This window comes from Malaclemys terrapin, chromosome 21 (genome assembly GCF_027887155.1).
Source record: "Malaclemys terrapin pileata isolate rMalTer1 chromosome 21, rMalTer1.hap1, whole genome shotgun sequence".
NCBI classification, from domain to species: Eukaryota; Metazoa; Chordata; order Testudines; family Emydidae; genus Malaclemys; species Malaclemys terrapin.
This window is the reverse complement of record NC_071525.1, coordinates 21,460,005-21,477,294: the sequence shown is the minus strand read 5'-3', so window position 1 is coordinate 21,477,294 and position 17,290 is coordinate 21,460,005. Positions and strand designations below refer to the sequence as shown.

General features: G+C 55.8%; 2 protein-coding genes across 3 annotated transcripts; one reads left to right on the top strand and one right to left on the bottom strand.

Annotated features, from left to right (window-relative positions):
* Positions 1–2,135: 2,135 nt before the first annotated feature.
* APOE (apolipoprotein E) lies at positions 2,136–5,478 on the bottom strand. Its single transcript, XM_054010817.1, has 4 exons — positions 5,454–5,478; positions 4,884–4,940; positions 3,695–3,845; positions 2,136–3,246 (listed from the first exon to the last, which is right to left on the bottom strand). The coding sequence occupies exons 2-4, from the start codon at positions 4,924–4,926 to the stop codon at positions 2,613–2,615; spliced, it is 828 nt and encodes a 275-aa protein (XP_053866792.1). The 5' UTR covers positions 4,927–4,940; positions 5,454–5,478; the 3' UTR covers positions 2,136–2,612.
* A 1,868-nt stretch (positions 5,479–7,346) lies between these two features.
* LOC128827092 (uncharacterized) lies at positions 7,347–16,160 on the top strand. 2 transcript variants are annotated; one of them, XM_054010819.1, is made up of 4 exons: positions 7,347–7,412; positions 11,506–11,566; positions 14,967–15,105; positions 15,561–16,160. In XM_054010819.1, the coding sequence occupies exons 1-4, from the start codon at positions 7,362–7,364 to the stop codon at positions 16,024–16,026; spliced, it is 717 nt and encodes a 238-aa protein (XP_053866794.1). In that variant the 5' UTR covers positions 7,347–7,361; the 3' UTR covers positions 16,027–16,160. The 2 variants fall into 2 exon arrangements, with proteins under 2 accessions (XP_053866794.1, XP_053866795.1); XM_054010820.1 differs by lacking the exon at positions 7,347–7,412 and adding an exon at positions 10,302–10,315.
* The last annotated feature ends 1,130 nt before the right edge of the window (positions 16,161–17,290 follow it).

Genomic DNA, 17,290 nt, shown 5'->3' with positions numbered 1-17,290 from the left:
GGTAAGGCCAGCAGCAATTGCCAGTGGTGTGAGTGACTGTGGATGGTGCAGGGCAATGGCAAATTATGCCCGAGGGAGGGCACGGAGGGCAGGAAAGGTCTGGGTGGGGTTGTACCCTGCTCCATTGAGCAGGCTGCTGTCTGCATGGAGCCACAGCTGCCTGGCACAACCTATGAAGGGGGTTGGGTGATCACGCCAGAATCAAGAGACATTTCACCTCCAACTTGCATGTGGAGCCCAGAAATGAGAGGGTCTGTTTACACAGGGACCCCCTCCCCCAGCACTGAGATGAAGCCTAGGGCATGGGGGTTGTTTATCCAGTGTCCCCTCTTCTGTCACTAAAATTCAGCTGCCTCTGGGGTGGGGCATGGGGGGCTCTTTATACAGGGTCCCCTTGCCCTGAGCTGAGCTGCCTGTGGGGTGGGGGGTGGGGCTGTTTAACAGTACAGCTGGAATTGGAGGCAGAAAGGAATTCCTGAATCAGGGCCAGATTGTCAAAGGCACTCAGCACCCTGCCAGCTCACATTTGCATCCCAAATGACATGAGTTTAGCTGGAATAACAAGGCTAATAAAGGCCACTGCTCTCCTGGAAAGTGTGGGCTGAAATGCTGAGGCAGGAGCAGAACTTTGTTTTGCCAGAGGAAGTTTCCCCGGTGCTTAGAAAAGTTGTGGTTGTGATGAAGCCAATATAAATGTGTGTTGAACAGTCACAGCTTGGAGTGAGAGGCCCACAGACAGCTGTGTTCCAGGGCACAGCGTGGGAGGTTTATAACTTACATGTGCTCATTCTCTGGGCCTCTGGCTTCACAAAAACAGCTTGTTTGTTTGCTATTACGGTGAAGGGAGAAGGAACCTTTTTAACTTCCACCCGACACCCCAAAGAAACCATCCATGGAGCAGACACACCTGCTGCTATGGGGATACGGGGTGCGTGTTCTCCAGTGGTGCTGGAGCAGAGCTGGGGAAGTCCTTTGAAACACAATGGGCCAAATTTCCTGCTGATGTAACTCCCCCAGAGCCAATGGTGAGAGACCTTACCCAACAGACTTGGTTGTGGGTGTTTAGGGAGGGATCGGGGTGGGGCTGGTTAGCAGCATTTCCCACTGAAGGTGCGGGAAGATAAGCATCTGGGGCAAGTCAGAACCCAGAGAGCCCCAAGCGAAGGGCTGTGTCTGTGTCTGGGGGGTTGGGAGCATCTGCTGGGATCCCGCACACTGGTGGGAGGGGGGATTCGGGGAAAGCAGCAGTGAGTGTTGGCGGGTAGGCTGGGGGCTTGGCCACACCCTGCTGCGGCACCAGTATCTGCTGAACACATCAGATTAGTTGAACCAATACCAGGTTTACAGCGGATCCATAGATTCTAAGGCCAGATGGGACCATTCTGTTCATCTAGTCTGACCCCTTGCATAGCAGAGGCCACTGACCTGTCCCACAGTGATTCCCAGAGCAGAGCTGTTAGAAAAACATCTAGGTTTAAAATTGCCAGTGATGGAGAATCCACCACGACCCTTGGTAAATTGTTCCAGTGGTTTATTACTGTCAGCAGTAAAAATCTGCACCTTATTTCCAGTCTGAAGTTATCTAGCTTCAACTTCCAGCCACTGGAGTGTGTGAGACCTGAGGAGCCCATTAGTACAGACCAGGATCAAATCACCCCTTAACCTTCTGTTTGTTGTGCTAAATAGCTTGAGCTCTAAGAGTCTGTCACTACAAGGCAGGTTTGCTAATTCTTTAATCATTCTCATGGCTCTTCTCTGAACCCTCCCCAGTTTATCAGTATCCTTCTTGCATTATGGGCCCCAAAACTGCACACAGTATTCCAGCAGTGATCATACCTGTGCCAAATACAGAGGTAAAAATAACCTCTCTACACTCCTGCTGCCGTGCTCACATCCATATGCCAGCCTAGACAGTGGACGGCAGCAAGGGGGCCAGATCAGACAATTCTGAACGGAGCAGTGCAATATGGGATAGCAATGGGAGGACTTCTTGTATCTGTGGCCCATGGAACAATGCCAGTTGGCCAGGATCTGGCCCCATTGACTTCAGTGGAGCTACGGCTGATTTACAGCAGCTGGGGATCTGAATGTGTGTGTCTCATAAATTTAGGTCATAAAGAAGAAAAGGCCCCTGGTACCTTGTGCCCAAAGCAGGAATTTATTTAGTTTCAGGTGAAAGCACTGGTGAACACAGGAGATCTAACAGCAGGGATCGGAGAGGGGCATCACGTTCAGCTGTGGTTAGAGAGGGGAGAATGGGATGGGCGGAGGTTATCCCCTCATGTTTCCAGGGCGTGCACAAAAGCAGTTCAGGGCCAGATTCATGGGCATCATTTCCACCAGTCCCAAGTGTGAGGCAGGATCAGAGTGGCAATGTCTATACACTGGGGCTCGTGCACAGGGACAATGAAGATCTGGGCCCCTGCGGGAGGTCTGGAGCGGGCTTAGTAGGTGAAGTGACTCCTGCCTGTTCGCTCCAGGAGTCACAGACCTCCATGGCTAGCTTGGTGTTAGTGGGCAGGGCTGTACTGTGGGAGACCTGGGAATGCAGGCCCCTGGATTGCCAGGGCTCTGGGCTGTCAGGGGCCTCAGTGTGGGGTGAGCAGGGGCTGTTACAGCTGGAGTTTCCCTTGCAGCTTCTCCACCAGGCCCTGTAACTGGGCACGGACATCCTGCAGGAAGGGTGCAAACCACTGGCGGACCTGCTCAGCAGCCTGGTCTAGGGAGCTCTGCACCTCCTCAACCTTCCCCTGCAGGTGCCCATGCAGCTCCTGGGCCCGGGTGCCCAGGCTCTCGCGCACCTTCTGGCTCTGCTCACCCATGGCCTGGCTCAGGGCTTCCAGACGCTGCTGTCCCTTGTCACGGATGCTGTCGATCAGTGGCTGCAGGCCCTGGCGCACAGCATTCACCTGCTGGTCAGTGTGGGCCTGCACCTCACCGGCATAGGCGGCCATCTTGCGGCGCAGCTCCTCGGTGTCTTTGCCCAGGCGCTTGCGCAGCTTGCGCAGGTACATGCCAACTCGGGCCTGCACCTCCTCCAGGTTCTGGTTGAACATCAAGCGCACGTCGCCCGTGTACTGCACCACCCGGCCCTTGGCCTCCTCCATGTCGGCCCGCAGCTTCCCCGTCAGCGCCTCCACCTCGCTGCCCAGGCGCTGCTGGGCCTCCTGGGCGTAGGGGCCGAACCGGGTCCGCAGCTCTTCTCTGTACACCTCCACTTCAGCCATGGTGTCGGTGATCAGCCCGCTGGGGAGGGACCGGGGAGTCAGAGCCGGGGCGTCTTGGCTTGCACCCCCCCACCCCGGCCATGGGATCTATGATGAGCCCATGCAGGGCTGTGGTGATACCCATCCAAACCCCGCTCTCCATCAGGGCACTGAGGGCTCCCCAAGGATCCCCACATCACCCCCTCTGTGCCCCATGTTGTGGCCCTTGGCTGGGCATCCCCCCATATGCTGCTTTAGGAATGCTCCCAACCCACCATTACGGCAAAGCGGCAGCAACACCCACAGGGGTGGTGTGCACCAGCCAAACATGGTGCTTCTCAGCACAGCCTGGCACCCGGCACTTAGCCAAAGCCCGGCATTTCCCCAGCAGAGATATCATCCTCTCCAGGGGGACACAGGCCCCTGCTGCTTGGTGTCCTTGCCCCACCCATCTTCACCCAGAGACGCTGAGCCGCAGGGTCACTCACTCCAGTTCCTTGCTGAGCTGGGAGCTCTTGATCTGGGCGGTCACGTTGTCCGCGGCATGTCCCACTTTGGAAAGGTAGTTCCAGAAGACGCTCACGGCCTCTTCCCACTTAGTCTTGGGCTCATCCTGGACGAGCGGGTTGGCCTGGCAGCCTGGAGGGGCAGAGTTTGCAGGTCAAGAGTCGAGTCTGACCTCCTGTGTAACCCAGGCCATTGTGGCCCCGGAGCCACATGGGGGGGGTCAGACCCAGTGTCCATCTAACCCAGCCTCGTATCCCTGGCTGGCCCTGCACAGACTGACTGAGATCAGGGCCCCCCATCATGCCGGGCGCTGCACAGACCCCCACCAAGATCAGGGCCCCCATCATGCCGGGCACTGCACAGACCCCCACCGAGATCGGGGGCCCCGTCATGCCGGGCACTGCACAGGCCCCCACCGAGATCGGGGGCCCCCGTCGTGCCGGGCGCTGCACAGGCCCCCACCGAGATCAGGGGCCCCCATCGTGCCGGGCATTGTACAAAACACAGTAGGAGACAGTCCCTCCCCGAAAGGGTTTACCAGTCAAACGAGACCAGACAAGCTGTGTGAGGCACAAGCCATGGAAGGGTTGGGGCTGTGTCCTCACAGCAAGAGGTGGTGTTTTTACAGTGCAATAACTAACACACAATAGGGATCGCCAGCCTGCTGTACGATCCTGTTGGAGACAAGGCACCTGGATTGGTTACCAGGAGGTAGCTAGGCAGGTCAGCGCTGCACCCTGCTGCTGGTTGATCTCATGGTAAAATTACAGGCTTGGCTTGGCCTTTACTGCCTGATGGTAACAGTTGATAGTAACAGCTAACAGGGGTTGGTTCTCCCATTGGAAAACACACCTGCTTTTGACAGTGAAGACAAAGCCTAAGTGACTCACCCAGGGTCATGGGCAAGTCAGCAGCAGAGCTAGGGATAGACCCCAGGATTCCTGGCTCCCAGCACTAACCCACCAGTCTCCCCTCCCAGAGCTGGGGATAGACACCAGCAGTCCCCAGGCAGGACCCCTACCCACTGGGGTCACACTGCTGATTTACACCGTGGTGCGTGAAAGGGGAACCAGTCCCCATGACTCCAATGGGGTTACTCCTGATCGACATCCCAAGGGGAGTTTCCAACCCTGCCCTGGTGGGGGGAGATGAACTGAACGAGCCATTTACCTGCCAGCAGGGTTGCCCCGAGCAGCACAATCCAAACCTTCATGGCTGCAGCTTTGCCTGCAGGGAGAGAAGGAAGGGGCTGGGGTGAATGAGGGCAGGGAGGGTGGGACCTAACACCCCCCATCGGTCCCCCACAGGGGATACAAGCTAGGGTGCACAGCATGTGGGAAGCCAGGTCCATCTGCTAGGCCAACCACCCCTGTCCCTGGGAAAGCCCTTACCCCTCTGGGCTGCATCCACTCTACCCCTAATCCTGCCCCTCAGCCCTCACCTCTGGTCTGCCCCCCATCCATCCTCCCACTCCTCTGGGCTGCACCCTGCCTGCCCCAAAGCTTGTACCTTTCCAGCCTCCTCGAGGCTGCAACCCCCAGGCCCTCCCACTGCTACCACTGCCCCTCACCCTTCTCCTCTGGGCTGCACCCCACCGGCCCCAAAGCCTGCCCCTCACCAGCCTCCTCATGGCTCCAATCCGCAGCCCCTCCCACCACTACCACTGCCCCTCACCCTTCTCCTCTGGCCTGCACCCCCCGTTACTCCTTAGGGTGTATCTCCATTGCCCCCTGCCCTCACCTCTGCTGGGCTCCTAGTCCCGGGCTCTAAAGTGCCACCAGCCCCACTCGCTGCCTTAAATACCCACGGGGCGGGGGGGGGGAGAGGGGAGGGGAGGACAGAGCCGGCGCAAACTCGCCAATTCAGCTGGAGGGGGCGAAGGTTACTCCCCCCCACCCCCCTCGCATGGGGCCGGACAGCTTCCCCTTCGGAGAAAGTGTTAACCCTCTGCTTGCCGGGGAGGAGGAGGGAGACAGACAGACACATCTCTTCCCCTCGCCCTGCGCAGTCTGCCCCACCCCACCGGGTCTAGGACTCCTATGTACCCGGCGAGCGGACCCCCCCACAGGGAGCGGTGCAGGAGGGAGAGGAGAGAGGGCCCCCACTCTCAGGGACAGACACCGGGGACACTAGCCCCCATCAGCATTTTTGTCCTGTTTGCAAAGGAGAATACAAAGTGTCCAAGTGTCACAGGCTGGGGCGGGGGGTGGGGGCTGAGACTTGGGGGGGCGGGGCGCTGAGATCTGGGGCTGAGGCGGTGTGGGTGGGGTGCCAAGACCTCGTGCTGGGGTGTGTGGGCAGAGACCTTGTGCCCTGTATTTGTGTGTATGCGGGGGGTGGGGATGCTGAGACCTTCTATCATGTGGTGGGGGCATGCTGAGACCTCTTGCTGTGTGTGTGTGTGTGTGTATGGGGGCGGTGCCAAGACCTGGGGGGGGGGCTGCTGAGACTTCATGCTGGATTGGGGGGGACGCTGAAACCTCATGCGGGATTGCGGGGGCACTGAGACTTCATGCTGGATTGGGGGGGACGCTGAGACTTCATGCTGGATTGGGGGGGACGCTGAGACCTCATGCTGGATTGCGGGAGCACTGAGACTTCATGCTGGCTGTGAGGGGGGTGACTTATGAAATCTCAAGAGAAGCCAGACTGTGGGGCTGCTGCTGTTTGGGAGATCTGCTCCTCCCCCCAATGCGTCTTCGTGGTCCAGCAGATAGAGGGGACCCTGCTCCACGTGGGGGGCCCCAGTGCTTTGGGAAAGGTTGGAAGGACTGGGCCGCCTGAGGCCCCATAAGACTGGGAGCTTTCTGAGCCGGTAGCCACACGCACTGCTCCTGCCAGAGGCCCTCGTAGGGTGGGGGTCCTGCTCAGCTCATTAGCATGCGTGTAGGCTCTTTGGATTTTTTCGGTAATGCTTTTACCTTAAGCTGAATGTTGGCTGCTTACAAAGAGCTGGGTAGCACTGTAGGAATCCCTGTGCTACCCAGCTCTGAAGGGAAAGCAAGCAGGTGTGGCTTTGTGGGGGAATGGGGTGAAGGCAGGGAGCTGTGCACCCTGGGAATCTCCTGCTCAGAGGGGAGCGAGGTGGGTCTCCATTCAGAATGGCAACGGCCAGGACATCCACTTGCAATTGCCCTGCACTGTGACAGAGAGTGCCCTTCCCTCCACCCCCTACTGCCACACTGGGGTCAGCACTGACTGAGACAGGAGAGCACCCCCTCCGGAGCCACCTCGCTGGAGCATCCGAACCAACACTGACTGCCCGGGAACAGCGACCCACTCCCTGAGTGCGTCTCCCATTCAAACGCTGACCCAGAGTAACCCTGCGTAGCAGTGCGTGCCAGGTTCAGGGTGATGCCATCATGGTGCGCAGTGACATTGGCAAAATGACTTGAGGGTTTGTTTTTCCAAACAGATAAACAGAAAATTGGTTTCCAGACCCACCTGGCGGGGACTGCCTTGGGGCTGTAATTATGTAATAGAAGCTTATTTGCATAACAAAGGCTGATTCTATATTAAATGCTGTTGGTTTCTGGGTTAGAGGTTTGTGCAGGAGCCTGGAATAACACAGTTGAACTTGCCTCTTCCTTTCCACGAGGGATTATTCCATGCAGTGTCAGGCGGTCTGAAATCAGGCTCTATCGCTGGATGCCCCAACGTGGCACCCTCCCGGTTTGCTGGGAAGAAAACGACAGGCCAGTAAATATCTCCAGCTGCAAAGTGGGAGGGAAGGTCCCTGAGGCTGCAGTTTGCTGTCAGTACCGCCCTGTGGCCTGGGCCTTATCTGCTGCCAGTTGACCTCTGCGCGGAGCCCCAGCGCTGTCGTGTCAGCAGAGGACTCTGCTTGTGATCATAGATCACTGAGCTCCAACCTCTGCACATTCCTCTGTGATGTGGAGCCAGGATTTCCAGCTCTTTCACTTGAACTCCTCACCCCTTTCCAGACCCCCTTGTTAAACTGCATTCCTCATCCAGCTGCAGCCTCATCTCCTTCCCGCATTCCCCATCCCCCTTAGGTTTCCCCACATGACTGCAAATCCTCTGCTAGTGTCAACAACCCCCCTTCCCTGGCAACATGGATTCCCTGTGCCCAAGTGGAGAGGAGAGAAGACAATAAACCAGAGAATGTGTTTTGTAGCATAGAGTGAAAGTTACAGATGCAGGCATTATATCTGTAACTTTCACTCTATGCATCTGAAGAAGTGAGGTTTTTACCCACGAAGGCTTATGCCCAAATAAATCTGTTAGTCTTTAAGGTGCCACTAGACTCCTTGTTGTTTTTGTAGATACAGACTAACACGGCTAGCCCCTGATACTTGTTTTGTAGCATGTTTCACTCACAGATCTTGGGGGGGGGGCACCAGTTGGCATCACCACCCCCATTTTAAAAGGGTGAGTCTGTCAAGTGGCAGACAGGAGATGTGTCTCACTCAGTCACACAGCAGCCAGATTCCCAAGTCTCCCCTGCTCCCTCCCAGAGCCAGAGGCAGAACCCAGGAGTCCTGTCTCCGGTCCCTATCCCTACTCTAACCCACTAGACCCCACGCCCCTCCCAGAACCCAGGAGTCCTGACTGCCAGTCACCAGCCTTCTAACCCACTAGCCCCCATGCCCTTCCCAGAGCTAGGAGCCCTGACTCCCAGCATCTTGTGCCAGGTTCTGCAAAGCCACACAGGGTAACTCTACACTGCAGCTGGGACGGAGGGTGCTTCCCAGTACAAGTAGACAGACAAGCTCTAGGTCTGCTGGAACTAGTGCACCAAAAATAGCCTTGTGGGCTCTGTGGCACAGACAGTGGCTTGGGCTAGCTACCCAAGTACTAGCCTGAGCCGCTGCTTGTGCTGCTAGTGCGTTAGCTTGAGCACAGCTAGCAGGTGTCTGGCTACCCATGCTGGGAAGCACCCTCCCAGCTGCAGCGTAGACACACCGAAGGTCCCTGGCCCTGCCTAAAAGAGTTTAAAATCCCAATATGGGGAGGCGAAACTGAGGCCCAGGAAGGGGAAAGGACTAGCAGGTAAGTGGCAAAGCCGGGTAATAGGTCTCCTGGCTCTGAGGCTGGTGCCCAACCCACTGCCTCTATACCACATTTTCTGAGGTCCCAGTTCCAAAGTCCAGACACTTGTGGGGGCCTGAGCCCAGCTCCGGCAGCAGCGACGGATTTCTGCCCTGGGTTCCAAGCTGGAGGCAATTTGGGAGAACCCCGGAGCTGAGCTCGGCGGTCCCAGTAAACAAGTCAGCAAGGATGATTCATAGTGAGGAGCGATCATGAGACCCGATCAGAGCGGGAGGGAGAGGGGCCTGCAGTGAGGCCGCCAGTGGCATGTGCATTGCGTTAGTGTTTGCCTGGTGTTATTATCCTTATAGTTCTGTGTTACTGGTAGTGCAGGAACCCCAGCCATGTGGCAGGCATTCCAGTGCAGACACAGAACGGTCCCTGAGCCAGTGAAAAGGGGCTGCAAGAGGGGCAATAGAGAGCTAGCGACGGTCACCTTCTCACCTTTTACTCATTGGCCGAGCTTGCGAAGACCTGATGCGTGACTTGGTGGTATTTCCATGTCTGTCTGTTACAGGGTCACTTTTGAACATTGCACCCAATCACTTCCAAAATTTCTGGGCATTTCTAGGCATGGATGGAAAATTGGAAAAGTGAAAAGCGTGGGCGGGGGGGGGGCGGCATGGGGGAGAAACGGGGAAGACATGAAGCTCCTGACATCTGAATAGCAAAGCCAAGGCTTAAGCCTCTGCAACTGGCTGTAGATTGAACAGCTGGTTGGTGGTACCATTAACTCCTTCCAGCATAACAAAACCCCCCGCCCAGGGCCCAGCATCCCAATAGCATGGAACATGGTGACACTTGGATGAATTATTTTCCAGACAAATGATGATGGTGGAGAGCAGGAAGGGTGGCACGCACACAGCCCTTGCACTTGGGGGAGAATGCGGGACCCTGGCTTGGGACGAGGGGAGAATGGAGGTCTCACAGAAGCCCTGCCAGGCAGGGAATGGGTAGAGATACGGGGTGACTCTGAAATAGAGGGGGCTGCAAGGGTGGCACTTAGAGGCATGGGGGGGAGGAATGGAAAGACACAAGGAAGCCCTGAGGGGGCAATGAATTCAGCTGATACAAGCGACAGTGTTTGACTGTCTCTTATTATTATTTTTAATAGGTGAATTATGGTAGCACCAAGGAGCTTCCTCATGCACCGGGACCCCGTGTGCTAGCGCTGTACATTAGGTGTATTACGGTAGCACTGGGACCCCGTGGGCTAGCGCTGTACAAACATAGCACAGGAGGACAGTCCCTGCCCTGCAGAGTTTACAGTACATGACAAGGGACAGCGAATGGAAACAGCCGGACAAGGAGACAATGAGACAATAGGGGTCAACATGACAGGCTGCGGTCTGGGCCTGGCCGGTGTCATTTGTAGGCCTCATCGGGAAGGTGCTGAGGAGGGATGTGAAGGTGGAGAATGAGGTTGAGACTTGCTTTGTGTTTATAGGGCACGCCTCCCCCATGGGAGGGGCCCATGGCAGAAAGCACCAGGGACGTGCTTAGAATTAGGACAGGCGGGTGATGGAAGTGGACAGCACAGGCCCATGGAGGTGGGGACTGATGTTCTGATACTGACAGGTAGGGTGAAGCTAGGACGTGGAAGGCCGTGAAAGTGAAAATAAATAGCTTATGCTTGATATTGTTATGCTGAGAGAAACTGGGGACTGCACGGGTCACAGACCTCTGAAACTGGGTGTGAACTCACCTTCAATTAATATAACTGTTAGGGTACATTAATTACCAGCCCCCACACCTAAAACCAAGGCGCTGTGAACCCCTTAGAGAGTTTTAAACTGGATGGGGAAAGGGCCTTTGGCCGAGCCCTGGTCTACATGCTGAACTTACGTTAGTCTAATTACATCACTCAGGGGTGTGGAAAAGCCGAACGAAGCAGTTATACTGACCGAACTCCCCCTGTAGACAGCGTTATGTCGATGGGAGGGCTTCTCCTGTGGACATAGCTACCGCCTCTCGGGGAGGTGGAGTACCTACACAGGTGGGAGAAGCGCTACCGCCCACATACATAGTGTCTTCACTACACGCTTCAGCGGTGCAGCTGCAGTGCTTGAAGTGCAGACAAGCTCTGAGTATTGTTTGGGGTTTTCATTCCTCCTGCTAGTGCTAGTTTGCAGAAGCAGGACTTTGTACACTCGGTGAATAAACAAGGCTGCATTCAAGACAATATCGGACTCCATCATGAATTTGTACTGCCAGCTGGGACATCGCCAGGGCCCCGAACTTGGATTAGCTGCTTGGGTCAGAGGTGTAACACTACCATAGAGAAGAGGAGCCAGCCAGAGCGGAGAGATAGCCCATTGTTTTGGCCAAAAGAACATGGGTATGAGTGGGGCCAGACTGCATTTGTCAGGCCAGAGAGAAGGCTGCAGCAGTAGTTGAACTGTGAGATGATGAGCTTTAGCTGTGGGGATGGAGAGAAACAGTCTCAGCCCACCAAAGCTTATGCTCAGATAAATTTGTTAGTCTCTAGGGTGCCACAAGTCCTCCTGTTCTTTTAGTCTCAGATCAGGGCTTTCTGGGCAGCACCAGCCCGGGCAGTTTCATTTCGGGGGCTGGGAGCCCAAAGCCCTACCCCGCCCTGGACTGTAGACAGAGCTCAAGGCCAGGTCATGTGGGGATGGTGCTGAGGTTAATGAGTGACAGGAGGAGGCAGGGGTGACAGGGCTGTTACCCCATCCACTCCCCCTTGTCTCTAACTTGTCTCTTTCCTCCATCCTGCCAGGTTCTCCGGGAAACTCCCAGCATGAAGCTTCTCACTGCTGTCCTGTTCCTGGCCGTGCTAGGTGAGTGTGTCTCGGTGCAGCCCCACGCCTGCCCCATTGGGCGCTGGCTGACAGTGTGTGTGGGGATCCCTCTGCCTGGAAGCCAGGTCTTTTGGGCACCCTCTCCCACAGGAATCAACTTTGACTTTCCAAGTGGAAACCACTAAAGTACCTGATAGAGACTCGGTCACAGGAGCGGGGGAGAGGGGGAGGGAATGCAGCTTGGATTTGGGGGGAGCAGGAAACATGAATTAGAAACAGTGTAGCCAACTGAGCCTTCCCAGCTCTGGGAACACCCTGCTTTGCTAAGCATTCAGCGAGGCACTCTGTTTCCTGGGTCCCGATCCATTCAGTCAGGCAGAGCGCCGGCTGGGGAGTCTCAGGACTTGTCTACATTGGATGTTTCTGGCACTGGTCTAACCCTTTAGTGTGTAAAACAGTTTGCATCCGGTGTAAGACACATCCAGCTCAGAACTGTGGTGTGCCTCACGGGTGTGAACGCTGGCTGACTGGAACACTGTCAGGGCAGCGGAAAAATCCACACACACACACACACCTCCCGCGGTATAAACACTTTGCACTGGTGTAAAAAGGATATTGGAGAATTGGTGGGGGCTCAAAGACGGGCAATGAGAGGGAGTCAGGGTCTGGGGAAATGCCCTAGGAGGACAGGATGAAAACACTGGGCGTGTTGTCTAAAAAGGAGACAGATAAAAGGGGATGTGATAAACATATTGTTCCCTTCTACAACAGGCAGACAATATCTCTCTGGCAAGGCCCCAAATCGATGGTAAGAGTCAGGTCTCGTTTTTGGTACAATCCTGTTGATTTACAGAGAACGGGCACAGAATTCCTTTCCCCTGAACACAGCAGGAACATACAACAGCAGGTGGTTTCCTTTTCCAGAAATCCAAGCTTGCCTCTCCACCAGCTGTGTGTTCCAAGGAGCCCTAGCTCTGTTCCCTCCCAGGCCAATGCTCACAACAGCATCTCTCCCTGTCTGCCAGCTTTGTGCCTTTGATACACACAGACATACACAGCTGCTGCCAACCAGTGCCCCATCCCCTGCATTTGAAATCAGTCACTAGGGAAACCCCTTGGCCCACACGGCTAAGCTTCTGCTCAGGCCTTGCCCGTCTGCTGAGTGCCTTGGGCAGTGGCTTCTCTGGTATCAGTTCTCACTACAAAAAGGGATATTTAATTGCTCTTTCTGTCAGTCTGAATGAATCAGAGAAATGAACCTGGAAGGCACCTTAAGAGTTCATCTAGTGCAGCCCCCTGTTCCGAGGCAACTCCAAGTAAACCTAGAGTTCACCAGTGCTAAATAGAGTGGACAGTTACCTCCTATGTCTTACATAGCACACTCCTATTAATACACCCCAGAATGATATAAACCTTTTCTGCAGCTGCATCACATTGTTGGCTCATATTCAATTTGTGATCCACTCTAACCCCCAGATCTTTTTCAGTAGTACTACTGCCTAGCCAGTTATTCCCCATTTTGTTGTTGTTCATTTCACTTTTCCTTCCTAAATTAAGTACTTTGCACTTGCCTTTATTGAATTTAATCATGATAAATTGGAGAATTGGACAGAAATCAACAAGGTCGTTTTGAATTCTAATCCTGTCCTCCAAAGTGCTTGCAACCCCTCCCAGCTTGGTGTCATCTGCAAATGTTTAAGCATATTACCCACTCCATTCTCCAAGTCATTAACGATAATATTGACTAGTACTGAACCCAGGACAGACCCCTTTGGGACCCCACTGGGACCCTTTGGAACCCCACTGGGACCTTATGGGACCCCTTCCAGTTTGAAAAGTGCCTCATTGATAACCACCCTTTGAGGGTGATCTTTCAGCCACTTTTGCACCCACCTTATAGCAATTTCCTCTAGACCACACTTCCCTGGTTTGCTTCTGAGAATGTTACATGGGACTGTATCAAAAGCCTTATGAAAAAATCAAGCTATAATCACAGCTACAGCTTCCCCTCTGGCCACTAGCCCAGTAACCCTGACAAAGAAGGAACTGTCTGGGCATGATTTCTTCTTGACAAATCTCTGTTGGCTATTTCTTAGAACAGTGGTTCGCAACGTTTTTTTTTCACGGACCACTTGAAAATTGCTGAGGGTCTCGGCGGACCACTTAATGCTCTTTTCAAATGTCGTTTGTACCGTTAGCTAACTATTGTAAAGCGCTTTGGATAAAAGCGCTATATAAAAATAAACTTAATTTTTTTTGTTCTACAGATAAAATAACACAACTCATATTTTCACATCCGTAGTCTTACCTTTCTAAGGCGATAGAGGTGCCCTCTCTGCCCTGCTGTGGCAGCCCCCAAGTTGGGGCTGGGAAGGGTGGGGGGGGGTCTCAGGAGCCACGCAGCCCCCGAGCTGGGGCTGGGAAGGAGGGGGTCTCTCCCCCACCACACCAGCCCCCGAGCTGAGGTTGGAAAAGATGGATGTCTCTCCCCGGCAGCCGCAGACCTGGAGCTGGGGAAAGTCGCCTCTTTCTCTGGTGGCTGCAGCCCTGCATGTCCCAAATTCCTCACACCCCCTCTTCTGACCCCACTGCCCCCTCCCATCTACCCCCCATTCTCCCCAAGGCCACCCCCTCACCTTACATGTGTGTCTTCTCCAGGGTCCAGGCACCTAATTAGTGGAGCTTGCAGACCACTGGTGGTCCATGGACCACACTTTGAGAACATTTGCCTTAGAAGCCTATTATCCTCTAGGTGTTCAGCAGGGTGAAGGGTGCTCAGGGAACTCATCTCCAATAAGCAGGTCTGTGATCGACTGCAGGGGATCAGGATACTCTGTTCCCCCAGCTCCTACCCTTAGGACGGGGGACAGTCAATGGCAGTGCAGGGGATGAATTCAGAACCAGTGGAACGACTGTCACAGGAAGTTGCTGATGCCAAGATCTTCACAGGATTCACAGAGGCGTTTCTATGGATAACGGGAGTATCCAGAATGACCATAGTTAGAGATCTGGGAGGCGCATAAACCCGGCTGCCCCAGTGCTAACTATTAGGGTGAGGAGGAAAAATACCCACATCTGCTACTGAGGGGTTCTTGCACATTCCCCTGAACCACTGGGTGCCAGCTTCTAGATACTGGCCTTGACAAACCATGGGGCTGATCCAGTCTGCCAATCCCAGTGTCCCAGTGCCTTATCAGGAGTCTGTGGCAAAGCTGGGATAGAAGCCAGGAGTCCGGGCTCCCAGCCCCTCTGCAGTAACCACTAGACTCCATTCCCCTCCCAGAGCTGGTTGGAACCCAGGAGTCTTGAGCCGCATCCCAGTGCAGTTACCATGTGCCCCTCCTTCCAGGGAGCGGTAGCTCAGTGGGTCTCTCCAGGCCAGGGCAGCCCTGGGGCCTGCAGTGACACTGTCTCACTGGGGATCCCTTTCCTTTCCCAGGCTCCAAGGCCTCTCCCCTCGGCAAGGAACCCACGCCAAGGCTGGACCAGGTTGCAGACGCCATCGAACGTAACTTGGAGCAACTTACCAGAATGACCGTGGAGCTGATCCAGAAATCTGAGCTGGGCCAGGAGATCGAGTGAGGCGCCTGCCCTGACTTGGAGGCAGGGTTTGGGAGCCCCCCATCCATGCCAGGGACCCAGAGTAGAGGGGTTAGAGTCACCCCTGACTGCAGGACCCACACCTCTGCTTCTGGGCCCAGCAAGCCCCCCGAGCTCAGCAGGGATTGGCCTGGCCAACCCCAGGGACGCTGGCAATTCAGCAACGGGTGCAGAATTGTGTCCATTATTTGGCATGGCAGGGCGCGATGCCGCTGGGACCTGGGGGCTGGGGCCAGATCAAAGCCAGCAACACTGGGGGTGGGGAGGACCCATATCACATTCCCAACCCCCATGAGCCAGCCAGTCCTCCTGCCCTGGGATCACATTCCCGTCCCAGACACCTCCCAATCCAGCCAATCCTTCTGCCTTGGGGTCAGACAGAGCCAGCAGCCCAGAGGGTGAGTCACTCTAAGCTGCTTCCCTTTCTTTGCAGGGAGTGGAGACTCTATAGGAAAATTAATAACTTCTTTGATGACCTAAACCGTAAGGTGCCCCCCAAGGCCCAGGAGCAGCTGAGGAACCTGAGCAGGCCGGTGGAAGAAAGTGTGACAATGCTGTGGGAACTGGAGAGGAAGGTGCAGCCCTACATGAACCAGCTGCGTGATGTCCTGGTGTCCTACACCGAGGGGCCGCTGGAGATGGTGGAGCACTACAGCAAGACCCTGCTTGGTAGCCAGGCGTACAGCAACGTCCCGTCTCGGGTGGAGCTGCAGGAGCAGCTGGGCTCCTATGCCCAGGAGCTGGGGCTGCAGGAGTTCGAGCGCAGTCTGGCAGCCTACACCAGGGACCTGCACCGGAAGCTCAGCCCCTATGCTGAGGACTTGCATGGCTGGCTGAACTCCCGCTGGGACGCCTTCATGCAATGCTTCAGTGAAGAGACCGGTGGGGGTGCCTCATAGGCCCTGTCCATACCTGGAGCCCAAGGCGATCCCCCAGGATTGAGGGGGACAGCTCCGCTGTAAGGCACCCCGCAGCAGGCTCCCTGCCCCATACAGCCGTCCATCGCTCAATAAACCAGCTGTTTAATCATGCAGTGATGTGTGGTCCTGCTGCATCTCTGGGGAAGGGGGCTTGGGGTGTCAATCCCCCCACAGCGCAGGAGGTCACCAGCCCTGTGGAGGGGCATGGCACCAATTACCCACTCCCCACAAACTGCTCAACCTCCGCCCCAATGCTCCCCCTAAACCATCCCCCCCTTAAACATGCCCCACCCCAGTGCATCCCCCAGCTTACATTCTAAACTGCTCTCGCTCCATCTCTTCCCCTACACTGCACCACCCTGGCCCATAGGCGTGGGAACTAGGGATGCAGGGCGTGATGCAGCACCCCCAGGTTTTGCATGGGGTCCCAGCCACTGGCCCCATACCTGGGGCTCTGCTCCCAGTCCCAGCTGTGGTCCCAGCCTCAGCCCCCCCACCCCTCCCGGAGCCACAGCCCAGTCCTGGTCCCAGCTCTGGGGAGAGGGGACACGGACAGAGATAAGGGGAGTGAAAAGTAAAAAAGTTGGGCTTTCAGCACCCCCACTGTAAAAAGCGTTCCAGGGCCACTATGTCAAGTTCTGCACAGAGCTGTAGCAACAAGTCCCCACTTCCTAAGGAGCTCCCTCAAGTTCAGTAACAGCCCTATCGCCGCCCCTTTTAAAGTGCCCCCCGCCCTCCCGGGGAGATGTTGCCGTTCAGAGGGAAAATAAGGCCCGATAGCCCCTGTGAACATGTGAGCCCTTGCTCTGCTCACTCCAGCGTTAATGAGCTCCCCTGGAGAAGGCTGGTGGCGGGAATTAGACACTCAGGCTGGCTGGGCCAAGGAGGAGGCAGGAAGCGCCGCGAGAGGGATCAGCGCCAATACCGGATTGATAATGGCGCCAGGCCCATGGTCGAAAGAGGTCCCGGCGCGCTCTCCTCCGCCCCCCTGGCGCACTCTCCTGTGGGGTCAGAGCTTGATTCTGCGGCTCCGTGGTAGCCTCTGCCGGCAGCCTGGCTCCTGCCCCGCCACTTTCCCCAGTGTGCTACGTACGTCTTGCCGGGGGGAGCCGCAGCACGCAGCTCCGAGTCTGGGGGGGAGGAGGCCTGTCCCCCACCTCTTTCCCCAGCGGGCTACGTTCCCCCTCCTCCCCCGGGCGCTGGTCAGTTGGATCAGCCTTGCAGGCAGGAGGGGGGCAAGGAG